Below are 25,175 nucleotides of genomic sequence, written 5' to 3'. Positions count from 1 at the left end.
GGACACTTGCAGCTAATGGGCAAAATTGACTTGCCAGTTAATAGGTGGTCCTATTACCTCTGTGGCGTGTATGGTGCTGAGCCTAGAGGAGGGAGCGCATCAAAGCCTTGGCACCTCTTTCGTGTTCTTGCAATCTCAGATGCACGCTCTGTGTGTGTGTACGTATATATGTGTGTGTGCACGTAGGTAAAGCAAGGAGAACCCTGTGGACTTACAGCCTGGCCCCAAGGGGGGAGGTAATAATGCCTGTATGCAGTGGGACGGGGCAGTCGCTTCCACCAGTGACATCTCTGCTGTCAGCTTCCTGCTGTGCTGTATTGTACCACCTTGTCACAAGACAAATTTTTTATTGACAGGTTCCAGTGCTGGATTTAGGAAGATTTTTATTTAAAGCATAAAATTTTTGCTTCATGTTTTTAGAAATCAATACAGGAAGAGTTTAGACTTCTTCCTTTGCTTAGCCTACATCCTCCAGCTATGCTGCTGTTTATGTATCACGTTAATTGCAATTACTTACACTGTAGCTATGAATGACCAGACACACAAGCCTGGGCTTGGTTTAGTGAGTTTTAGTATTGCAGTGTGCCAAATCGGCTGAGCCCCCTCAGCAGAGCTGTTCCGGTGAGGATCTGGATGAACCCCAAGGACAAGCAGGAGCTTCAGCCTCCAGTGAGTCTGTGTCCTCATGGTAAGGCTGTCGGTGACACCGCCGGTAGGTTTCTGCTGTGGGTACATCAGCTGGAAGCATCATCGGAGACCACAGAGCAGCGCCCACGCAACCTGGTTCTGACCATCGCTGCCAGCGCAGGCTGGTCCAAGAATAAGACCTGGTGGCAGGCGAGGCTCTGGGCCACTGAGCCTGGCGTGAGCTGACCCAGGGTGGTCCGTGACTGGGCTTTGTTGTCCACTCCTTACGTGTGGTCAGTCACTTGGCTGGTGGCCGCATTGCTGCCGAACCCTTTCCAGGCGCGGAAGCTGAAGAAGGTGCTCGCCCCGTAAGCGATCATTGTGAGACCGGCAAAGAACTGGAAGAGGAGCACACCCTGTGCGTGAGCGGTGACCGCGCCAGCCCCGTGGCCCTTGCCTGCCCGCCACTACTTACGGACGCCGCAGCTCTCCGGTTGTAATCCCACTGCCGCCAGGATGTAGGCTGGACGGCGGCTGCGCACGTTACAAAGGCGGTGATGTACAGGACGGTCGCTACAGCATTGAAGATCATCAGCTGGGGAAGGCAAAGAGGAGGTTGTGAGGTCTGGGCTCAGACTTCTACGTGCTAGGATGAGGGATGAGCAAAAGCCTGTTTCACATTCCTCCCTCTTCCCCAGAACCAGACAAAAACGGTCCAGCCCCTCACGCTGGGAAGAAATCTCAGGTTAACATCTCATTAAATGCACTCCAGGTTCTGCTGAGTTTCTGGTTGACACCACAACTGCAGGAGTGACGCAGTGGCTGTAACTTTCTGGATTGATACAGGGCTCCCTGTTTTGAAAATTTTCTAAGCAATTGAGGGGCAGAATGAAACAATGTCGTTGTGCAAAGTGCAGAAGACTTTGTTCCATCAGCCCAGGAAAGCCTGAAGCCCTGGTCCTGTCAGAGCACCTCCCTGGGATGTTTCCCACTTGGAACCCCCTCTTGCTCCCTCTCAGCTACGTACCACAAGGGGCCAGGGGATCACGTAGAACCTCAGCTGAAGCTGCAGGAGGTAAGTGATGAAGAAAAGGACTGTTACTATCCAGAAGAAGATGGACACAAACATCACCCAGCCGTATGCCGCGTGGAGGTGGTATGTTGTGTCGGCAATGAGAGCCCACACCAGTAAGCCGAGCACCTGCGGGGTGAAATGGGGAAAGCGTTCAGGTGGTGGTTCCTGCAGGTGGAAAGCAGAGCATCGCCCACGAGCCTGGCCTCGCCAGCACCTACGGCAGTTGGGTCACCCACCCTGGCTCTAGCAAAGCAGGGACATGTGAGAGCCATGCAGCAGGGCTGGACCCTGGGGACAGCTCAGGAGGGGGAGTCCACCTGGGACCCTCATTGCTCAGGGATGGGCTTGTCCTCCTGGTACTGCTGACCCAGCAGCCAGTACGGGGATGTCCTGCAATGCAGGATGTGTGAAACCTGGGCATCCTCACCACCAAAGGTCACTTCTCAACCAGGAAACCTCCATGCCCAGGGCCAGTCTCTTCAGGTGCTGGCTCAGCATTAGGGGCATCTCATGGGCTGGGTGAGAGCTGGACATCGAGGCTCCTGGGGCCCCAGCTCAGCCTTCACCTCCCCAAGGTGCAGCATCATTTAAAAAAAAAAAAAAAAAAAAGAAAAGAAAAAAGAAAGAAAAAGCAAGCTTCTTGGCTTCTCTCCACTGTTTGGGTAGGTCTAGTCTGGTCTGGTTTATACCTCCTGTATATACAGCTACCGGGGCTCACCTCTCACCGTTCAGCAGGTTTAACTGCATAGCAATTGCAGCATCATGTGCCTGCAGAGCGATCCACAAAAAAACAGGTAGGTGAGTCTGTTTCTGGGTCTGCTCAAGGAGAAATAAGCAGAGACAGGGCAGAGCCATTTTCTCCCCTCCCTGCAGCCCCCAGCACAGCCCACAGGGCAGAGGCAGCAGCGGGGAGCGGGTCTCTGCCCTTGGCTCCCTGACAGGCAGGGATGGAAGAGCCCAGCCCAGGTGGCATTTCTTTTATTCTTTTTTTTTTTCTTTCCCCTCCCTGAGCTGTGTCCACCCCTGATCTTTGGACTCTGGAGGAGATGCTGCCCTGCTTCACCTGCAGCAATGGGTCCAGGGAGCATCTACCTTCTCCACCATCCTCTCCCTGAGGAACTCCCTGGAGCAGCAAGTTTGTGGGTATTTTTTTATTTAGAAAGTCCCTAACCCACGATGGAGCAAGCAGAGGATGAGACACCAGCACATAGCAATGGGGCCTGGAGAAGAAAGGCTGTTGCAAAGCAAATGGCATTTTCTGTGATTTGCCCTGCTTGTTCTGCAGCCTCAACCACAGCCTGTGCACTGGGACACAGATCTGGGGCTCTGGCAGCTGGCGGGGTGCTGGTGGGCTCTGCTTCACCATCCTTTATCACCTCCTGGCTGGACCAGAGCAAAGCAGGGAGCCTTCGGACCCGCTTCCTGGAGAGCAAGGAGGCTCCAGCCCTGCACCCTTTGCATTTACCAGCATGACCAAACGTCCTGGGGCAATGCCCACAGCAAGGCTGAGGTGAGAACGTGCCCCAGCTGCAGCCATGACGTATTCTGGTTCCTAGCTGGGGTTGGGATCTCTCTGGGCAGAGCCCAGCTCCTATGCTCGCCTCCGCTTTGGCAGGGGAACCGCGGAGTCATCGCCCACTGGTGTGGAGGAGAAGGGCTCTTTGGAAAGCCACTCGGCCCCTGCGTAAGCCCACATCGCTTATTGTCATGGAAGAAACACAACGGCCTTTGTCCTGCCTGAGTACAACGCCCTGGCGCTCGGTTGCCCCGACAATGCCTCCTTGTCTGTCACATCCATTTCTAACACTCGTGATTGCAAAATATGCGCTGGGGAGAAACATGTATAGGAAAAAGCCCAGTGTGCTCCGGGAGCAGGAGGTGGCATGTGTGAGCTGCCCTGTTCTGGCTGCTGGGGAGAGAAAAGTAGGAGCCCTTAGGAGAGAGGTTTTTGGGGAGCGGTGGGTCTTGGTGGACAGCAGCGTGTTTAATGGGATGGCCCCAGCAATGGGTTGGAGAGGTGGGACCAGGTGCGGGGTTACAGGGTCCCTTCTGCTGATCTTGGTTCCATCTCTCTTTCCTGATGCTCCTGCAAGACACCCCCTGGCAGCATCTGTCCCTGACCCTTTCCTGAGCACTTGTTTCCATGTCACAACCAGCTCAGCCATGCCCAAGGGTTGAAATCTGGATCAGGGAGCCAGGTCTATGCCAGCTGTTTCACAGCAGCAGCTCAGGTTATGTCCTGCTGCTGCCCCCCACAATGCTGCCCCGGGGAGAGGGGACAAGCAAACAGGCTCCCCCCCGCAGCGGGGCAGCACCGTAGGCAAACACTGGGGCAGGTCACACGTGGCCCCATATGCAGCTGAACGCCCACGCCTGTGCACACATTGCACCCAAGGTCCCAGGTACCAGGAGAGAGCAGCAGCGGGGGTTTATTCTGTGGTTGCCTCTGATGCTGAAGCCATGGTGAGGGGATGCTGCTGCTCGGTTTGACCATGCAAAGACCCTTGGCCTTGTCTGTGAGTGGCTGTCAAAGTCTGACTGCCAAGGAGGACAACCTGGAGGGCTGGGAGCGCCCAGGGAACATGAGAGTCCTACGGGCACCCCAGGACCAACCCCAACACACCTTGGTTGGGGCCAGTGTGCTTCATATAGCCCTCCTGGCCCCTGCCAGGGGCTGTGGGTGCCAGGATGGGACCCACTGGCTCCTGCCCTTCGGGGTTGCCCACGCAGATTGGCCAGTGCCCGGACCTGCCAGGCGTCGAGCTGAGTTACAACCAGCAAAGGGCGCGGGGAGAAGCAGCCAAATTTTCCTCTGGCTTTGGAGAGCGAAGGAGGAGAGAGAGGGGCTGCAGTATCCCAAGGTTAGAGATGAATGAGGGTTAGAGAGCGAGGACGGGGAAGGGATGGCAGCCAAAGGGAAACCTATTTCCAGCCAGGGCAATGAAGAAAAGCGTTCGAGGTGAGTGATACGCTCGGACGGCTGCTCCCTCGGCCGAGCCCCCCCCGGTGCCCCCTCCCCGGTACTCACGGCCTGGGCCCCCATCAGCCCCCCGAGCGGCGAGCGGAGGAAGGCGCCGTCCAGGGCGGGCAGGGCGGCGGAGGAGCCCGGGGAGCCGCTCCGGGTCCGCGCGGCGCCGGACAGCCCTGCCATGCCGCGGGCACCGGCGCCGGCCACGGCCCCGGCCCCGGGACGCCTCCCGCCCTTCCCCGGGCGGAGCGCGGGGCCGGCCCCGCCGCCTCCCCCGGGCGTGGCGGGTGGGTCCTCCCCATGCCCACGCACCGGGCTGGGGGGGGGGGCAGGCTGAGCCCCCCCAGCTGCCCAGTCCCTCCTCCCCGGGGAGACGCTGCGGTCCCTTCCACGTCGCCCCGCGCCGCGCTGCCCAGTACGTCCCGTCTCCCTTGGACTGGGGAGCCCGGCAGCGGACCCGGCGTTCCAGGGGCAGGACCCCCCCGCCCCGCTCCTGCAATGCTCTGCCTAAGGCAGCCCAGGACACCCCGAGTCTTCTTTGCAGCGCACGGTCACCTTGGTGTCCACCAGCACCCCAGGGCCTTTTTGTGGCCCCCAGCGTGTCTCAGTGGCTGGGGTTGTTCCTCTGCAGGGACAGGACTTCGCACGTCTCCTCGTTGAATCATAGAATGGTTTGGGTTTGAAGGGCCCGTTAAAGGTCACCTGGTCCAAACCCCCTGCCACAGGGACATCTTCAACTTGATCAGGTTGCTCAGAGCCCAGTCCAACCTGCCCTGGAATGTTTCCAGGGCTGGGGCATCTTCCATGTCTCTGGGCAGCCTGTGCCAGTGTTTCACCACCCTCAACTTCAGGAGGTTCCTGCTGGCCCATTTCTCCAGCCTGCCCAGGTCCCTCTGGAAAGCAGCACGACCCTCTGGTGTACCAGCCACTCCTGCTGCTTTGGTATTATCTGTCGGCCTGCTGTGGCTGCGCCCTGTCCTATCATCCAGATCATTAATGAAGATGTTCAACAGGACTGGACCCAGTATTGACCCCTGGGGTACACCACTAGTGACCGGCCTCCAGGTAGACTTCATGCTTGGACACCAACAGCTTCTCTAGAAGGATTTTACAGGAGGTGGTGCCCAAGGCCCTACAGAAGTCCAAGTAGACAGTATCTGCTGTTCTCCCCTCCTCTGCCAGGCCCATAATTTCATCGGCTTGTCTCCCCTGCCGGGAGAAGCCATGCTGCCTGCTCCTGCTGACCTTCACCTACTTGGGGATGGTCCCCGGGGGGGTTCCACCACCTTCCCAGGGGTGGGGGTGAGGCTGACCGGCCTGTAGCTCCCCGGCTGCCCTTTGGAAGTCGGGGGTGACACCCGCTTTCCCTCGGGCACCTCTCCCCGGTCACCGTGACCGCTCCAGGACGATTGCAAACGACCCGGCGGTGGCACCGGCCGGGCGCTGGAGGAAGGCGGCAGCGGGGGGCGGTTGCCGTGGCGGGTCAGGATGGCCGAGCGGTCTAAGGCGCTGCGTTCAGGTCGCAGTCTCCCCTGGAGGCGTGGGTTCGAATCCCACTTCTGACAGCTCTCTTTTGCGCCGCCCGTCGACCGCTTCTTGCTTGGAGGGGGCGGGGGGCTGATCAAACAAACAACCACCCAGAGTAGAATTAAAACCAATTAACTAATTAACTTTAATTCACGGCAAAATTCAGTCGTACTGCAAAACGGTGGTGAGTTGTCAGAAGTGGGATTCGAACCCACGCCTCCAGGGGAGACTGCGACCTGAACGCAGCGCCTTAGACCGCTCGGCCATCCTGACAGCGCCGTACAACATCGCCCGCCCCGCGCTACACGACCCTCAGCCGGCCGCTGTGGCGGGTCCCCGGGTGGGGGCGGCGAGTGTCGGGCACCGCCGGTTGGGCCCCCCCGCGGCTCCTTCTTGGCGGTTCTCGGAGCCTGTACCTCCCTCCCGCCGGGGGTGGGGGACCGGCGGCCCTCCTGCACGCAGGCTGCAGTGCAGCACTCAGAGGTGTTTGTACCTCATGTTGGCTGTACCTTGGGGGTTCGTGACTAATTCTCCACAGGCAAAAAGCTTCCCAAAGGTATAAACGTGGTGTCAGTGCCCTGGTCAAGTCTCACAACCCGTGCTCCCCACACAGGAGAGAAACCGCCATGGCCGTGCCCAGGGAAGCGGCACAGCCAGCTAAATTGGGAGAGCGAGCTCACCTGCCACGCCACCACGGCTTCCCCCTCCTCCTGACAGAAATACCCCGGGGAAGTCCCGCCGGCATGGGGGAAAGGGCCGCAGCCCCGGCCGGTGACAGGAGACCCGGTTGGGGGGGAACCGGGGGGAGGACCAGGGCCCGGCCACACAATGGTGGGAAGTGTGAGTCAGCGTTCCACCCCGGGCCGTCATCCGCAGCTGGAGTAGGAGAGGAAACACCGCAACATTGTACACCTGCTTATTTATATATTAAAAAAGGGAGCAGAAATAGCCAACGGTGTCACTCTGAGGATGTGATGGAGGATGACGACTTTTCACTACATGGGCCAGTTGCAGAGAAGTCGGCGCTTGGATTTCTCTACAGAAAAACACAAATCCTCTCAGCACCTCTTGGCAGCTCCTGCTGCTTCTCTGGAGTATATTTAATATTGGTTTTATATGAAATGTGGTGAGAAGTGAGGACTGCTAGGGGATTGAAGGAGGTACCAGGACATCTGGCACGTGGGACCAGACCGTGCGGGGATGGGAGGTGGCACGTGGTCTTGGTTGCACATCCCACCTGGAGCTGCCTCAGCTGAGAAACCCCCCCAGCCACTGCTGAGCTCCAGAGGGTCTGACGCTGGGCATGCACTCCTCAGGCGCTTGATTTAACCCTTCCCCAGAAACCGCTTTTCCTTGAAAGACTTTAGCTGGCAATTTGGAGGAAGATCTGTACCGAGCCTGCCTGCAGCTTCCTACCCTGCCAGCCTGTGGGTACAGCTCAGAGGAGTTGTTCTTGGCCGTCTTTGCATAAGCTGTCACTACAAAAGCAAGCTGGGAGAGCAGCCAGATGAGGGAGAAGTGAATGGGGGGGCAGAAAGGGAAAAAGCCACATCCAGAGCGACATAAACAGCCAGCAGAGAAAGTTATTTTTTTTAACTTTTCAGTCAGCCCATTGTCCTGCGGTGAAAGTCCCAGCAGCCTCAGAGCAGAGATGTCTATCTGTGTCCACATGCAGCAACTCAACAAGCAGGAAATGATACAGCTGGGCTGAAATCATCTCCTCCACGTGGGCCCTTGAAGTGTGGGGCCAGCTCTGGCGTGGGATCCACAGGAGCCTGGTACCTCCACGGGCTGGCCTTCTCCTGGGAAGTCCCTCTCCTGCCCCGTGGGAGAAGCCCAGGCTCTGGATGTGTCCAGGACCTGCAGGCAGGGCAGTGGCTGGGAGCCCCAGTCCACCCATACCGGCTCTGAGTTACCAGCACCCAGCTAGGGGATCTCCTCATGGCATGGAAACATTTTAGCAGGACAGAGGGGTTTGGTAGTAAACTCCAGGGCAGAAGCAGTAATTCTTAGTGTGGATGCTTCAGCCGAGGAAGTAATAACTGCCGCACGATGGCATTGTCTGCTGCAGCAAGAGGCCGAGGCCCTTCCAGCTCAGGAAACTCCACAGGAGCCTTCCCCGGGGCCAGAGCGTGGTGTGAGCTCCTTGGGGAGAGCGGGACCCTTTCAAAGAGCAGGAAAGGACATGTCCCTTCCTCATGGCCCCTGTCACCTTCGGGCTGGCGGGGCCAGCGAGGGGCCCTAGCTGCAGGCCAGGAGCTGGGGGCACTTTGGGTGGGTTTCTTCTTTATCAGCTATCCAGCGAGTGCCCAGGGGAAGCAGTGCATCCTTTGCTGATGGGTGTCTTTCCTCTTGGTGGATGCCTGTCGGTGGTGGCTGGGAGGCTCGCAGGGGCCAGCTGCACCACTGCCCTGCACCCCTCCCAGAGAGAGCCTTTGCTCTAGCACTTGCCGGTGCTCCCCCATCCCCTTTGTCACAGCTCTGGGGGTTCCTTGGGGGGCGGATCTTGCTGCCTGCAGTTGGGCTGTTCCCCAAATTTCATCCTGCTGGCCTGGAGCAGGCAAACCTGCGGTTCTCTGGAGCTGTGGGCCAGGGCTCGATGTGGAGGACGCCTGCGGGGAGGTCTCTGGGCTCCAGTCCGGCTCAGCGAGAAGAGGCACAGGCACGTCAGCTCTTGCAGCAGATGGTTCATTTTGTTTTGGCACGCAGGTGTGAGCAGGACTGCCTTCGATCACAAGCCCTGGTTTGAGATTGGCTCTGTCCTGGGGGGATTTGTTCCCCAAATAGCATTTTGAATCCCAGACATGCCTCATCCCTGCTTTCTTCAATTCTCCCCTGCTGCTTCCTCTGGTTGATACGAGGAATCATGGCCCAGGACAAGAATCTCCCTTATCCTTACCCCCAGCAAGCCCTTTTTTAACTATCCCCAGCCAGCGCTGAAATGCTAATGGCCAGCATCTGTAGCCTGTTGCTCTGTCAGGAGGTGAGGCAGCAGCATTGATCCTAAAAACACACCCCACAGCCACCACAGCTGACTGGGACCCCAAGGAGCTCTTCCATTGGGTGGTGGGACAGGCATAATGCTCCCAGAAAGAAAGTTTGGGTAAGGCAAAAGCATATTTCCCTGGGATCAAGCTGATGAGGGAGCAGGTCACCAGTGGGGTTATAGCTGAAACCTAGTGGGAGCATGGAGGCTCTGGGCAAAAGCAGAGGAGGAGGAGACACCCTGTTCTTACAACACAGGGTGCAGAAAAGCTGGGGTGGGAGAGGGAAGGGGTCTGGTTACTCCCTGGTCTCACAGTTGAGCCAGCAAGTCTTGAAAAGGGTTAAGAGCCTGGGCAGAGAAACATGTGTCTGGGTTTGTTTCCCTGCCCAGCCCCTGTGTGTTTATTATGCTAGTTCATGTAAAGGCTTGTTGGGTGTTGGAAGCCCTGTGGGCTGCTGGGGCTGTTTGCTGCTGCTGCTGGTGTGCATCCCTGGGCATCGGCAGGAAGCTCGGCACGTGCCCGTGGCCAAGGCTTGGCAGAAAGAGCTGCTTGAATGAGCGGGGTGATAGCTCCAGTCTGCAGGGCTGTGATGTCCCATTTCTATAGGAGACTGGCTGGGATTTGAAAGCTTGTGGGACAGGAGGACTGGGCTCAGACCAGGGGGTGCCAATGGCCTCAGTGCAGCCACATCTAGCAGGTCATAGCGCTGCATGGGGCAGCTCCTCTTGCCCTTTGGGGCTGGCCCACAGGTGCTACTGGCTCTCATGGAGACACCATTGGGGGTCAGCCCCAGCAGCACTGCTGCAGAGAGGTTTTCTGGATCTCTCCTTCACCCACCATCACGGCTTAATGATAAGCTTATGTCAAACTCGTCAAATGTAGACGCTGTGGGAAGGCACACAGCCTTCTCCTGCCCTAAGGCAATGGGAAGAGGCAAGCCTTTCCGAGAAGGCAACAAACAGAGCTGCTTCTGGTAAGCTCCTTTCTTTGAGACTGGCAGCATTCATGTGTGAACATGTTGGATGGAGAAGTGGGAAGTGAGGATGTGGAGGGGCAATGATTGTGCTGACCCATGCATGCTTTTGGATGGGGCCAAAGGGCTGGGTCTGCAGCAGGTGGGAGCTCCCTGCACCCCTGAGCGAAGGGCTGGGGCCAGGACCTGGCCATTCCTGCCAGAAGAAGGAATCTCCCCTGGGACAGAGGGGTTGCTGGCACATGCACTTTCTGTTCCCACTGCCATGGGAGGGAGGGATGGGGGGAGTAACTGGGGGTGCTGCAAAGAGGCACATGCCTCATCCTCTTCCTCAGCCAGGGCAGCAGGCGCTAGCCTGGCCCTGGGCTCTGGCAGAGGTGAAATAGCAGAGCTGTGGCACTCTTCCTGCTCCCTGCCTTCTGCCTGTTCCCACAGTGGCCCTGGTAGGACCCTTTTCCAGGATGGAAAGGAGGGGAGACCCCCCTGTACCACCCTGGGGTGAGGCACAGCACAGCCACTCCTACGCCAAGGGAAAGCCTGACAGCAGCTCCCACGGCAGCTATGCTCTCCTGTGCCGCACAGAGGTTCTGTCACACCCATCCTGACCAGCCCTGCTGCCACTCTCCCCTCTTTTCCCTGCCATGCAGTGGTGAGAGATCACCCTTTCGGGATCATCTGGCTCTCCTTCATCATGCCAGCTCCATGGAAGTGTTGCCTTTGGGGCCTGCAGCTATGCAGAAGGATTGCAACATCAGGATGTCTCTCCAGCTTTGTAGGGACTTAGTAGGACCCAGGGGCCTGATGTGCTCAGGCAAGCCTATCCTGGCGGAGTCCCAGCATGCTCCTTTCCCCTTATCTGCAAAGCTGACCCGATTTCATCTGTGCTGTCCAGGCACATCTCCCCAGAAGAGCCTTCCCCGTCCCCTGTCCTAGGGAAGAGCTTGCACCCGGTGGCTGCGTTTCTCTGTGGGGGACAAGTGACTCTTCTCTGTTTGGGAAGAGCTTAACTGTGTTGTGGAGTAAACAGCTCTGTGGGTTTTTTCTCTGCATGCAATATTTTCAACCAGCTTAAATCTCGTTTATTGCAGCAGCCCTTGCAGTCCTTGGCAGTCTCCATGGGACAGGAGCAGAATGAGTTGTCCTCAGTTCTGGCTGCTCCAGCTGCCAAGGAGAGGCACCAATCCCACTGCAGGTATGCACCTTTCCATGTAATGTCCCACTGGGATCAGCCACCAGCTTGCAGCTCAGGTGTGATGCTGCCAGGGGAAAGAGCCACATCCCGCAGCCAGGCTGGCTTGGGATGCTGACCGGTAGCCGTGGGCTGCCTTACTGTGGAAAAATACAGAGCATCAGCATTTCGCAATGTGTGCTGGAGCCCAAATTTGCTCTTATTCACAAGGAAGGAGGAAGCCATTGTGTTCAGAGAAGTGAAAGCCTGGGTGATGTTCTCTGCTATTTTTGAAACATTTTCTATGTAAAGCAGTTTCTTAAAAACACAAGCCCTGCACTGGTTGATACTTCCCAAATAGTTGTTCTATCCCATGTGGAGACACTGGCTGCAGACAGCCCCAGACATCTGTTCCTCATTTCCTGCCTTTTTCTTTAATGTGAGAAAATTCAGTGTCCTGCAGTGCCAAACAAACAGATTTGCTGGATCCCCTGTCATTTAATTCTCCCCCTTATTACACTAATGGCTCAAGAGCTCTACATTAAGCATAGGCTGAGGGCATCTCCAAAATGAGAGGTCACCTTTGGGTCTAAGGAACCATCTCCTGAATCTGGTACTGGTTGCCTTGGCCGGGAGAGAGGAGGATGTTGGGTCGGTTCTGGACTACTCTGGGCTATGCCACCCAGTGCCATGTCATTGGAAAAGCCATCAAGATTTCTCCAGATTGAAGTCTGGAAATCTGGTCCCATACATCAGGGACCAGCTGCATTCCCTGGCCTTGACTGTAGTACATGCACCACCAGTCTCCCACGTCCTGGCTCAGACCTTGCTGCATGTGCGCTCCTCAAGAGAAACTGTAGGAGCCCAGTTCTGGTGAGTGTGGAAGCTCTGCCACAGTGCTGGTGCTTGAGCTGCCTTGAGTCTAATGCTCTCGGACTGCAGTAAAGGGGGATTGTATCAGAGCGGTGGCTGAGCTGCCAACCCCTCTGAGGAGAGGTGGGTGTAGTGCAAGGACGAGCTGCCAGCTTGGAGCTGGGAGCATTAGCAGGGGAAAGAGAATCTCATCATATGGCCGGAGTTGGAGTCCTGGGTCAGCCTGTCTCCTTTGCAGCATCAAGACTGGCTGGATCTTCCCAAAAGCTAAGTGTTCCTGCTGCCTCTTTCCAACAAGCCTCTGGGACAGAGATCATGGACAACATTGTGGACAGCAAAGGATGCTGTTAATACCTGCTACCAGGGGTGCTGGGCTTCCCTGCCCTAGGAAGACGAGCTCCTGAAGTCTTGGGAGCTCCTGTACAGACCATGCAGTGGAAATCATCAGCATTCTCATCTGATCCGCTCTGGCATCTCTTTCTTCCAGGTCACATACAGCCTCCTACATCTCACTGACTTTTCCTTTTTCTCCAGTCACCACTTGATTTCCAGGAAGACAAACCTACTGTAACAAACAGCGCACAGTCCTTCTTGCACGAGGAACCAAGAATAGCCATGGAACATAAATTTCCAACATGGAAACACCCTGTAGGAGACGGGCCATGTTCTGGGGCCATTTCCTGTTTGTTTAGGACACAGCCCTTGTTCTCTTTGCATATTGTTTTGCATATTGCCTTTACCGGGTCAAGTTGCTTTTAGCTTTCAAGAGCGAATCTCCCTGCATGAGTCATACGTTCCTTCCACCTGCGAGAACCTTGACCCTGTGCACAGGCCTGGCAAAGCTGCAGTGGGTGGGAAATGCTTGGAGCTGCTTTCAGGTGTCTCATGGCGGAGACAGGATCTGGCCCTTTGGCCCGTGGTATCTGTGGTTTGGAGCAATAAGCCAAGCTCCTGGCTAATGGTTGCCAGTGAGCAACCAAAGGTTAGGGGTATGGGATCAGATCAGGCTTCTGAGCATGCCTTGTGCTGTCACCAACATCTAGTCCACACCAGACATTGTTCTCCCTTTCTCCACAGCAAAGCCAGTGTTTAAGTAGCAGGACATCCACCCTGATATGAAACTGTCCTTAAAGCAGAGCAGGAACTGGAGCCAGACAGCCCAGACTCCAGCCTCGACGCCAGACTGTCTGGCATGAGCCACCAAATCCTTTTGTGGGTACGCGGGATCAAACCTGGAGCTGTGGGCCCAGAGGTTACAGTCCCAGCCCCAATGGTGCACAGTGCCCTGTGCATGGTCCCTCTGCCCACATGCATTAGCAGGTGCACAGACGTACATTTGCTCATGTTTTTTCCTTGTCCATGTTTCAGATCAGCCTAAGGTCCTTCCTCATTCATACTACAATTAACATTATATGGGGGGAAAAAAGCAACCTTCTTCCTAGTATCTACTGCTTTTCTTTGGTGCTATACCATCCCTTCAGAGAGCCTTTGGGTGCTAAGGGTAACCTCAAGAAGCCTCCTTCCAGTCCTCCTAAGGAAGAATGGGGAAGGGCTGTGATGAGCTGCCCCAGCTTGTGGCCTTCACTGGAAGGCTATGATGTTCATGGTGGGCTTTCTGCCTCCTCAGTCTTGGTCTGTTTGGTTTCATTTTCATATATTTTCTTAGCACAGTCCGTATTCCCTGGTTCCCAGTTACTCAGTTTTTCTGCTCTTTGTTTCCTTGAAAGCTGGTTGTCCCTGACTTGCAGTGCTGCACACTCCATTGCTTGGGCACTGTGGTTCGTGTTTATGGACTGGGATTGCCGGTGTCCTCTTCTGCCTGCCCTCATCCACATCACAGTTTAATCTACAGTGCCAGACCCACACTGAATAACTACTTGCTACTCCTAGAAACTAAAGCAAAAATAAATCAAATTAAGATAACAGCAATTGCCTAGACAATTTCTATCATAACCAAAGAAGCTAAAATCATCTGAAGTCAAGACAAGTCCAGAAAAGACCTGAGACCCTTCACTGTCAGAGCATTATAATGCCTGTGGTTTATCACTAGTTACAGCAGAAATATCTCCTGGGCTACAGCAGGCCCTCTGACTTCGGGTTTTTCAGTGCTGCAAGACCCAAAAGAAGTGCAGTAAGTGGCTGGCACTGGCGTGCTGGAGGAGCAGATGTGCAATGGGACAGGGAGGGTGGTATAGGAAGCAAGTTGAGAGCAATGATGCCAGTTTTCTGCCAGCTGCAGCCCAGGTTTGTCACTGCTCTTTGGAGCTGCCCGCTCCCTTCAGAGCCAATTGCTGTGTCCTGCTTTTGGTAGCAACTGCAGGGCTTGCCGGTGGCTTAGACCCATGGCACTGCCAGCACATGAAGGCTTGCCATGTCCCACGGAGCTGCGCTGAGGCTGCAGCTGCCCTCCGCCCTCCTCCTGCAGGTTTTTCCTTGTGCAGATTCCACCTCCAAATCCAGCTGCCGAGCTCACTGGAGCAAAGGGAGGTCTCTGAGAGTGTCCTGGAGAAGTCCCCTACCAAGCAAAACACCACTAGCCCAGTCTGCACAGAAAAAGCAGCTGGGTTACCCTGCCAAAGAACTGTTTGCACCTTAAAACCAACAACGCCTGTGGCAAGTCATGCCTTTAGCAAACAAAGCACTTACCCTCCCACATTATGTGCATGCTGGGGCCCTTCCTCAGTTTTATCCATTGCTGGCAGTAAACCCTTTGCAGAAGAAGCAGAACTTGTTTCTTCAGGGGAGATGTGAGCATGTGTGGGCTGTGCCATCACTGCCAGTGGCCAATGCGCCCGATGGTCTCAGGCAATGCCAGTTCCTGGAATAAAAGTTTCCTGTAAGGCTCTGCCCAGCCAGAGAAAACGCCATTTGGGGAAGGGTCCAGAAAGCGTCCCAAAAGATGCAGCATGTTGTGGTCCAGCTGGTGCAAACAGACTATTTCAAGGTCTTTATTTTATTTTCTTTCCTTGAAATGGGTTTTATTTTCTATTGCAATATAAGCAAAGGCTGAAGTTACAGGCTGGGAGTTTCACCAAATGTTTCAAAAATGCAGCATATGGAAACTTGGGGGTTTTCACTCTTTAGGAATAAAATCCTGACTGGAACTGCTGGAATTTCCCACAGCACAGAGAAGCCAGGTTTCCACCAGTCCTAAGAAAACTCTGGGGAAAAAAGATTTCGGGGGCAGCCACACTGTCTCAGTCTTGATCTTATCTTCATCCTTCAGCTGAAGGAATTGGCAGGGGAAAATTGTTATGTATTCTGCTGAGATCTGAGATGAAAGAGAAAATAAAGGTGCAGGATGTGACTGCCGTGTTGGTATGTCCGCTTCAGACCTGGCTTCGTGCTCATGCCAGGAAGCCCCCCAGCTGGCCTGGTTGCTTGCAGATCTGGGGGACTCATACTCCTGCTCTCAGCATCAGCAAGACCTCGATGGCTGAGACCTTGCCATATATCAAAAGTCAGGGCTGTAGTAACAGGCACACGCCACAGACAGCATGCCCAGGAACAAGGAGCTGCTTGGGAAGGCCACTGGGTCCCTGCTCACCCCTTGCTTTGGTGGTGCTCTAAGAGGCAGCCTCGCGTGAGCTCACCAACCTAGTTGATGAATTTGTAATCCTGATCAGGAAATTCCACCTCTTTTGGCCTAACAACCAACGCTGCTGTTATAAGATGGCTGCCAAAAAGGTAGGGAATAGCTGTTTTTGCATTCGGGGTAAATAATGAGCTTAATGTGCATTGGGGAGCTGCAGGTTGAAGGTGGGGAGAGCTTTACAAGCCTAAGGACAGTGGTGCCTTAGCGCAGGCTGTCTGGCCAAGAGACACATCAGTGGGAGAGGAGGATGGAGCTGCTGACTCCTGAAAGTCCCTGCCTGAATAATTTGCCAAGGAGGCTGGAGCTGCTCTGTGTGTGCTAAGAAAAGCTGTTGTAAATGCAGCTGGGGAATTCCAGGAGCCATCTAGCTCTGGTGCAGGCAGTATTCCCTCCCCTGTCCCGCTCTTCCCTCCGCCTCCTGTCGTCACCCTGAGACACGTGTGGGGGGAGAAGAATAACAGCTAAAAACCCCGTCTCAGGGCTTCATAATCCTGGAATGAGCTGCAGCAGCTGTGCTGTTCCGGAGGATGCAACAAGCAGTCAGGAGTGGGAAATAACTGCCTGTAATCCTTCCCTGCCTGCCCTTCCTACCACGGGAACATGAAGGCTGTTTCTCTCCGGGTCCTCTTTGTGCTGAAGGTCTTGTGCCTGGCGACCCTGGCTGGAGGTGAGCCACAGTGCCGCTTGCCACCCCCTGGGCTCCCCAGGGGAGCAGCCAGGTTCACGAGGGGCTGGGGAAGAATGGGGCGGGGGGGGAAGCGGTGCTGGATCGGGCTGTGGGCACCAAGGGACCTTTGTGGGCTGTGGGAGATCTCGTAGCAGGATCAGGCTGGGTTTGGGAGGCAATCCTGGCAGCAGGGAAGTGGGAGCAGCTCTGTGATGGCTTTTGTCACTCCTGAGGGTAGGTGGGGAGAGTGTTGGAGAGACTTTCTGGTGATCCGTATTGGAAAAGAAGCATAATGCACTTCTTTTCCCCTTTTTTCATGTCCCCTAGGGACATGCTGTGGGGGCAGACCGCAGCCCGTCTGAGGGTGGCTAGCTGTCTGCACAGGCTCCCTGTCCTGAGGGTGCTGGTGCTTCCATGGCTGCGAGGTGGGGGGCTGCTGTCACCTGCAGCCCCAGTACCTGTGCAGTGTGTGTGTGCAGTGTGTGTGTGTGCACAGGTGGGAAACGCTTTCCTGTTTGCTGGATAAAGATCTTTGCGAGCTCCAGGGCAGTGCTGAGTGGGGCCAGAGGACCAGGAGGAGGTGGGCGCAGCTCTCCTTGGGCTGCTCTCGGTTTAAGTCGTCTATGGCACAGAGCAGTGATTGCTGCTCAAGGCAGCAGTTAAGCAGGGCGGGTTGCCAGGCTGGCAGCCAGCTTCTCAGCAGTGCAGGCAAAGCTGGACTTCACCCAGGAGAAAGGAATGGTCTATTCCCACCATGGGAAGGGAGAGGGGCAAAGAGCCCTTAAGATCTGTGCCCTGTTGCCAACAGATGGGAGGAGTGAGGACAGCAAGAAGGGCAGCTGGGGATGGAGCTTCTTCCTCTCCTCACACCTCTGGGCAGGTTCTCCAGGGCTGGCCTGAGTAAAGTGGGCAACGGGGACACCGGGCAGCTTATCCTGCCCTGGGAACCCATTGCCTGCTTTGGCACTGCCTAGCTCTGCTCACCTGCGGCCAAACATCCATCTCCTCTAAAGTGATGAAATCAGGCTGGCTTTGCAGAAAGAAAGGCTGGTGGTGCTCCCTGGTCAGGGTTTCCTGAGGAACCATGCTGAAAAGCAGGTACCAATGGCTCCCAAGAACAGTGCCTCAGAGGAGTGGTGGTCCTGGACGGGTAAACTCTCAGTTCCCAGGTGTCCCCAAGGTCCCTTTGGCAGACTCAGATGCAGCTCAGAGAAGCAGAGTTGTGTGCCCCAGGAGGAGGGGGTCTACCAGGGCTGGCTCCATGCTCCCTGCAACGCTGCTCTCTCCTTGGTACGTGCTTTCCAAGCTCCTCCGCTCTGGGAGGAACACCCCAGGAGTTCAGCTAATTGCAAACTATTTGCATTGGTGCCAATAATTGTAAAATCAGCTAACGGTTAACAGAGAAGGGCCTTTGGGGGCAGTCTCTGACCATTCCCTGCCATGCACCTCCTCCTGTCCACAGGGACGGATTTGGCCCTCTTTGCTGTGCCTGTTTTGTTGAACACTGCTCCTGAAAGTGGAGGACACCGGCAGTATGTCCTCTGGCTAATGAGAGTTAATTGGGAAGTCGGTTGCCCCTGAGCTATTCTTGACCCTAAAGTGCCACAGAAGACATTATTGTGTGAACAAAGAGTTTTGCTTTAACATTACAGAGACCTAGAGATCGAAATGTGCTTCTGTAGAAAGGCCACAGGAGTGTTTGCCTGGGATTTCTTTGCAACCATGCATTTCCCCAGTGAATGGATCAAAAGAGCTGAGGGTGCTCCTATAGCGATGCTCATTCTTGCACCTGGTGGATGGATCATTCCCAACTGAACTGCATCAAATTCGCCAAATTGATTTGGGAATCTGAGATGACATTTTGTAGAGACTGACTGATCTAAACCAGACTCCAGCTCCTTTCTTCACAGGGGGCCTCAGATAAAGCAGGGCTTGTTTTTCTAAGTCTTGCCCCCTGGGATGTCAGAAACAAATTGCCAGGCTGCATCGTGCAACCTCCTCTCACGTGGCAAATGCCTGTTGTTGGAGGCTGGGGGTAGATGCAGGAATGAAGGGTCCCCAGCGGTGTGACTGGCATTTCTCCTTGAGGGGTTCAAGTGGGGTTTTGTTTTTACGCTTTGCAAATTGAAAACCATATTTTCTGGTGGAGAGGGAAAAGAGATGTTTGGTGAGAAACGGTGCTGTGGAGCCGGGCTGCTGAGATATCTACGGGAGCAATGTATCATTCACCAAAAGGTTCTTTCCCTGCACCCTTTCTCTGAGTCCGAGTGGCATTCGGAGACCACACACCAGCAAAGAGAGAGGCAGGATGCTTGCCTGGAGGGGAACTCCTGTAGGAGGAAGAGTTAGGATTGATCCAGATAAGGGGAGGACAAGCATCCTGCCCTCTGATCTGCACTGTCTGCACCAAGAGCCCATTGGTGACAGTTGCAGCACGTCTTTGGGGGATGAAGAAATGTGTCTTCTGGGCACCATGCTGAGAGCAGTCCTCCTGTGACCCAAACAAGAGAGGACCTGCAGGTCCAGGTGCTTGCACAAAGGACCTCCAGCCAGTGCTTGCACATCCTGTAAGGCAAGCTGCAATGGTGTCTCAAGAGCCCCGCAATTTTCACAGTGCTTTTTTTTGCAGTTTTCTGGGTATCTTATCACCTGTTTGGGTGATACAAACAATCGTGGCCCTGATGGGATTTGTCTTCATCTCATTTTATCAGGGATTGGAAACTTTCATGGCAAGCTTTGGATTTCTTCTCCCCAGAGAAAGGGAAAAAGAAACAGTGCTGTTTTTTATAGTACCTAATAAAAGCCAACTTTTAATATGTTGAAAACTTTATTTCAGGGCAACCCAAAGCACCTCTGAAGTGTTCAACAGAGTGCAGCCGTTTTACATCTAGGATAGCGGCGAAGCGGATAAGGAGCTACCGCATGACCGAATCCCGCTGCACCAAACAAGCTGTCATGTAAGCACGGCCCCACCACCCGCCTCCCTTGCCGCACGCCCTCCAACCCCGATTAAGCATTAGCCTATCAGCAAATGCCCTTGCTTTGGAGCAAGGAGCAATCTGGAAACAGAGCAGACTCTGGTATTTATTTGAGGGGTGGGTTGGGTTTTTTCCCTATTTAAAGACCAACAGCCTCCATGTGAGACCAAGGGCTCAGGCACAGAGTGAGACAGGGATAAATGGATGGGGAAGGGGACTGACAGACGTACTTGTTGGCAGAACGGGACAGCAGAAGCACGCAAGGCAAGAGCTCACGTGTTTCTGTGAAAGCAGGTGTTTTCTCTGGAGACAGATTCAGACTTTTGAGCTTGTCTGGAGATGAGAAAAGCTACATTTTTTTTCCCCAGGATAATTGTTGTTTTCAAATTGCCCAGAAGATGAGGCACCATCGAGACCACTTTATTGCAGCCCAGGAGGTTGCTCTAAAGTGAACCTGCTGGGCTGACCTTGGAAAGTCTCATCTCACTGAGTAAATCCAAAGGTTTTGTCTTCACGTATGCTTGCCCCTGGGCAGCTGGTGCCTACAGAGCTTCCTGCTCTGAGCACTGGAGGCAGACAGCATCCAAACATCAGAACAATGCTTTCAAAAGAAAAAATTTGGGGGGGGGGGGGGGGGGGGGGGAACCCTTCACCCATGAGTCACGTTCAGCTGCTCCTCGTTCAATCAGATCTCAGGGGCACCTGCCCTTCCTGAAATAAATAATCCATCCAACATGGTGGTGTTTACTATGGGCTTGAGAGAGTCAGTGTAGCTGTCTGTGTGCCTTCCCTATCACGCTGATCTTCTAAACCAGTGTTTTCTTTATCCAGTAAGTGATCCCTTTTTATTTTCAGATTTATTACTCTGAAGTCCCTGGAGATTTGTGCAGATCCAGAGGAAGAGTGGGTGAAGAAGATCATACAGAAACTGGACCAGAAAAATGCCGCAGCCTCCCCACTTCCACGTGACGCCACCTCAGCAGTGGCACCAGAAGAGGCCGGTGTTTTTCAGAAACATGTTGGTCATACAGTAACAGTTCCATCTCGAGCGACTGCTCCAACTAGTTTCTTCCAAGGAACTGGCACAACAGTTCTGGAGAGAATATGTGTTCCTGCTGCCAGGATGGAGGCATCCAGCAAGCCTCCACCAGCCATGCAGGACACCACCCAGGTCCCTGCAGGATCATCCCCTGTGATACAAGAAGTTGCTGCCTGCTCAGAAGTCACTCCAGAAGCAAACAGAGATTCCTTAAAATCTCCTGCACCTTCAACAACTTTTGCAGCAGGCATGGTCTCCAGCCAGTCCACCCCATACCCCACGGCTCTTGTGCATGGCTTTGACAATGCTGTGGGATCTACAGAAGAACCTGTAGGACATACCGCAAATGCTACGGCTGATATTGGAGACACCACTTCTCCTAGCTCAAATTCAGACCCCATGGCCATTACTAAAGGATCAGACCATCCTGTACTTTCTACAAATGAATCCCTGGACCCTACAAGTGCAAGAGACAATGCACCAGATGCTGCTTCTAGCAGTTCTAGTTCAGATCTCCCCTCCCTCCTGGACAGCATGGAGATCACCACAGTCCCAGCCACACCAGTTCCACCAGAGGCTACCTCAGTTTCTACTCTAAACTCCACAACTGCCATAGACAAAGGTACTTCTGTCTATACCAATAAGGTTGCCAGTTCTTCTGCAGGTGCTTTTGGTACTAGAATATTTGATTCTTCATCGCCTGTAGCAAAGCAAGAGCCTTCAGATACAACAGTTTTTACTAGTCAAGCATTCTCAGGCCAAGTCAGAGTGCAGATAACTACAGAAAGACCAAACAATCTGCCTCTCCCCAGCTTCTTGTCAAGATCTCAGATGCATTTTATCATCCCAGTTTCTGTGGTAGGTGGCCTGATGGTTTGCAGTGTTGCCATTGTGTGGCTATATCTAAAATTTGGAGTCAAAACGGAAGAAATGTCAAGAGAAATGGTACAGGGGTTGCTCTACCAGAATGAAGGACATGAAAACAGCGTCTATCCAATGGAAGTAATCTGAATGCTTTATGGCGTGGACATTTTTGGCCTAAACCAGATGTGCGTTGCTGCAGGAAAGCTAAGTTTATGCTCAACTGGTGACCAGTAGGAAGCAAAGCAGGGAATAAAAATACTGGAGAAAACTGCATTTTTTTGCAGAGCAGAATGTCCAAAAATATATCTAATTTGTCATTCACCAGTGATGGTATATTGGAAATAAATGAGATGCTTTTTTCTTCTGGTACCGTTACGTACAAAGGCTGTTGCTGTTCTAGAGCTGCTTGGTGGCTCTTTGCCAGGTGCTGGGCAGAAGTGAATTTCCAAATTGCTGTTGGGAATTTTTCTGCATTTCATCATGGCCCAGCTGAGAAGCCACCCACTCCCCCACACTGCTGGACTCGGGCTCAGCCACCTTGAGCAATCTTAACACCAAACCCACACAATTTGCACTTAACAAACTCTCTGTTGCTTCTTTCTTTGCACTTCAGATCGCTGCTCTGTCAGACCAAGACTGATGCTGGTGGCCAGCTGGATGCTGGCTCTCCTTGGGCTGATCAAATACCCCATTTACTCTTGTGGAGACACGAGGGGTAGTCTAGCTTTTCAGACAGAGGTGACAAAAACTGCATCTGATTAGGGGACTGAAGGTCAGTGATACAGATTCCACGTTCAGAGGAGCTGGCAGCACACAATTGATCTTCCTGAAATCAGGCCACCTTTCTCTCCAACAGCTACAGGCATTTCTTCTTGCAGATTTAGTCTGAGAGCTGGTTCTTGGCAAATCAACTGCAATAAAACCCTTCTGCCAGCTGATGCGCCCTGTGTCCAGCCGCGTCCAACAACAGGGCAGGATAACGTGGAGGAGCCTTTGCAAATGGGAGAAAACAAGGAGTCACCCAATAATTTTGCTATTCCTGTGATAACATTGGAGGGTTTTTGCTGTTCTCTGCAAGCACAAAACCCAGGAAATACTCTCTTGAAGTAACTCAATGCAAGTCTGAATTTAGTCATATAGGACTTAGTCCACCACAGCAGACATACCATCCTTCTGGTCCCATATACTCTCTAGAAATCAGCATGTCTGCTAATCCACAAAAAAGCAAAAAGTACCTGTTCATGGTCGTACACTTCAGCTGCATTTTAGTTTTTCTTTTTTGGCTAGCACTGATCACCAGGCTATTAAAGCACCATAACAGTACCAGGCTTTTTTTTAACCCAAATTGGTTTTGACTTTTAGACGTCTAGATGTTACTGTATGTAAGCCTTATCTTTTATCTGTGGTCAGTTCCTGAAAACCGTTATTAAACATTGACTCCAGTATGAATTTTGCTGGAGCGTGCACAGGTCTTCAAGATATGATGCTTTGTAGGTAGAGCTACACATGAAGGGTCAGATCCTCCACTAACCAACCTCAGTGGATCAGAGCCCAAAGTATAAATATGCATGTAGAAAAAAGAAAGCAAAACCACATAATAAGCAAGATAATCAAAGAAGAAATGATGGGCCAGCTATAAAGCAGAGCTAGAGGAAGGTGGCCTATTAGATCCATCAGAAGGCACCTTCAGGGCATCCATCCAGCCCTGGAGGTGGAGAGGATAGACTGCAGTGGTGGTTGTTTTCTGCCATCATTCAGTCCCTTAGTTCTGCATTTTGTTGACTTGAGAGAGGGGAGCCAGGGATTCATCTTGGGCTTTGCAAGTACAGAATGCAATCAGATTAACTGTAATTAGGAATTTGGGGTGAAACCCCTCCTTGTACAGCAGCACTCCTGTGCAGCCCAGCTCTGTAATGCTGGCTGGCATTGATTTACGTGGAGGGTAAATTGGAGGCTGTCGGCACAGCCTCCCCATCTGCCCCGCTTGAGTGCGGCTGGGGTTCTGGCCTCACAGTTTGTGAGGCGGTGTACTATGGCATTATTTTTATACGAAACACTAGAAATGTTATTTTTGTAGTAAAGTTTTGTAGCCATTTGAATGTATGTAATGTCCTGTCCTTGCTACTGAAGCATCACGGAGTCAAGACATTTCTGGAAACATTGGAAAACACCTTGTCTATTTTCTTGCTGGTCTTGGATAGCTTGTGCATGTCCATGGGAGCTGGGTCACTCTCCAGGCAGTACAGCAAATGGAGTGGACACTTGTCTGGCTATGGGTGAAGTTCTCAGCTTGGAGTGATGCTGGGGAGATGAACGTGCACCAGGCAGATCTGATCACTTCAACTCCTGCCACGGTATTTGTAAGGACACTGGTTTCAGCTCCACAGCCATCTCCCACCATCTTCCAGCTGCCATGGTCACGCTGGCACTGATCAGGAGGAGCTGCTCCTCCAGCCCAGATCTGTTCTTTTGCTCGTCTTGCTCCCCTCTCCTGTTTCCAGACTGCTGCCAGGCAGGATGCTGGCACCCCTCATGGAGGGCATTTAAACCCCGGGGGGGGATGACTGCTGCTCCTCCTTGCTTTACGCTGTGCGATGGGCAGTCTGGGAGGGCATGAGGCAAATGCCAATGCAGAAGGACGGAGCCTGTGGGTGTCACTGGTTCCTGGGGCTTATTCATGTCATTTGCTGTAGAACATAGTGACTTTTATAGGTTCTGATTCGTTTGTGTATCAAATATATATGAGTATGTGCACGAGATATATGTTCTGTACCTTTTTTTTAGAAGTAAAAGTAATAAAGTCCTTATGTTAAAAACTCTTGTCCTCAGGGGATTCAGCCCAGGACTGGGTGAACAAGCCTGGTCCCTGCAGAGGTGCAGAAATGAATGCATACACTTAAGTACCGCGGGGGGAATCCCAGCATCGCTGCGAGATGGCAAAGCCAGCACAGTTGATGCAGTCGGGCTATTGCTCCACCTCTTCACTGTTTAAGGGCTTCAGGCTTGCCAAAAATTTGCAGGGAATATATTTTCTGACAGGGAGTCGCATTTCCTATACTGCTAAGGCACTACTGAAAAAAAACAGCCAGGTTTTTGCTTTGTTTCAGCAAAGCTACAGCCAAACAGCAACCCACAGAAAACAAACGTTGTGCTCCAAGTCTGTTCTGTAAGGGGACGAGAGGGCAAGGGCTGAGCTAGGATCTCTCCTACCCCAACAAGGGCTTGGGCTGCTCTTGCATGCTCCTCTCTGGTGTAAGGAAGGAGAGGCGGGAAAGGCAATGCAAAACAAGAGTCAGGGCCCAGGGACTTGCCTGGAGTGGGGAGCTGGAAGAAGCAAGAGGGTCATGGATGAGCATGTCCCCTGCAATCCAGCCCCATGCCGTGTGGCCACCCTGCCCCATGCTCTGGCACCGCCGGCTTAGTGGGAGGATGGTGAGGGCCGTGAAAATTTCCTGCAGATGAATCACCAGGCCAGAAAGGTCGTTTTGGGGATAAGAAGCTCTGTGGAAAGAAAAACACTTTTTTTTTTTTTCTTTTCTCCTCTCTGTTATGGGGAAAGGGCAGGCGAGGGAGGGGGAGGCTGTGTAAACAAGGCAGCCCTGACAGTGATGAATCATTTCCAACATGCAGAGCGAGCGCCGGCGCCAGCACAGGCCGCTGGGGAGCTGTGGCTCCAGAGCACTGAGGGAGCTTTTGGATGCCTGGTGCCTTGGCCGGCTGGTGGCACACACTCACCGGCTTTGCTGCTGCTCCCTGGCTTCTCTAGGTCTGACAGTGTAGGGAAGGACCTTGTGCGGAGGATGTCCAACCATGCACCTTCCCGTGCTCCTCCTG

The 25,175-nt window shown here is 53.6% G+C and overlaps 2 protein-coding genes and 2 non-coding genes across 4 annotated transcripts; 2 read left to right on the top strand and 2 right to left on the bottom strand.

The window, feature by feature from the left end:
* Positions 1-366: 366 nt before the first annotated feature.
* On the bottom strand, positions 367-4,967 carry LOC115346237 (plasmolipin). Its single transcript, XM_030026069.2, has 4 exons — positions 4,731-4,967; positions 1,655-1,828; positions 1,103-1,222; positions 367-1,025 (listed from the first exon to the last, which is right to left on the bottom strand). Exons 1-4 carry the CDS (start codon positions 4,851-4,853, stop codon positions 912-914), a joined length of 531 nt encoding a protein of 176 aa, XP_029881929.1. The 5' UTR covers positions 4,854-4,967; the 3' UTR covers positions 367-911.
* A 1,185-nt stretch (positions 4,968-6,152) lies between these two features.
* Positions 6,153-6,235, top strand: TRNAL-CAG. The gene has a single exon. It is a non-coding gene; the product is annotated as a tRNA-Leu (tRNA).
* A 152-nt stretch (positions 6,236-6,387) lies between these two features.
* On the bottom strand, positions 6,388-6,470 carry TRNAL-CAG. The gene has a single exon. It is a non-coding gene; the product is annotated as a tRNA-Leu (tRNA).
* Positions 6,471-16,110: 9,640 nt separating this feature from the next.
* On the top strand, positions 16,111-24,157 carry CX3CL1 (C-X3-C motif chemokine ligand 1). Its single transcript, XM_030026732.1, has 3 exons — positions 16,111-16,460; positions 19,297-19,417; positions 20,294-24,157. The coding sequence occupies exons 1-3, from the start codon at positions 16,394-16,396 to the stop codon at positions 21,486-21,488; spliced, it is 1,383 nt and encodes a 460-aa protein (XP_029882592.1). The 5' UTR covers positions 16,111-16,393; the 3' UTR covers positions 21,489-24,157.
* Positions 24,158-25,175: the final 1,018 nt, after the last annotated feature.

Source organism: Aquila chrysaetos, chromosome 9 (genome assembly GCF_900496995.4).
Source record: "Aquila chrysaetos chrysaetos chromosome 9, bAquChr1.4, whole genome shotgun sequence".
NCBI lineage: Eukaryota > Metazoa > Chordata > Aves > Accipitriformes > Accipitridae > Aquila > Aquila chrysaetos.
Note: the sequence above shows the minus strand (reverse complement) of the source record. Positions and strands in the feature narration are given on the sequence as shown.

Excerpts from the sequence above, each read along its gene's own strand:
- CX3CL1 (XM_030026732.1), top strand. The coding sequence starts at position 16,394 with ATGAAGGCTGTTTCTCTCCGGGTCCTCTTTGTGCTGAAGGTCTTGTGC. Across the intron at positions 16,461-19,296 it reads CCTGGCGACCCTGGCTGGAG|GGCAACCCAAAGCACCTCTG; the intron begins GTGAGCCACAGT and ends ACTTTATTTCAG. Across the intron at positions 19,418-20,293 it reads TGCACCAAACAAGCTGTCAT|ATTTATTACTCTGAAGTCCC; the intron begins GTAAGCACGGCC and ends TTTTATTTTCAG.
- LOC115346237 (XM_030026069.2), bottom strand. The coding sequence starts at position 4,853 with ATGGCAGGGCTGTCCGGCGCCGCGCGGACCCGGAGCGGCTCCCCGGGC. Across the intron at positions 1,829-4,730 it reads GGCTGATGGGGGCCCAGGCC|GTGCTCGGCTTACTGGTGTG; the intron begins GTGAGTACCGGG and ends TTCACCCCGCAG. Across the intron at positions 1,223-1,654 it reads TGATCCCCTGGCCCCTTGTG|CTGATGATCTTCAATGCTGT; the intron begins GTACGTAGCTGA and ends TGCCTTCCCCAG.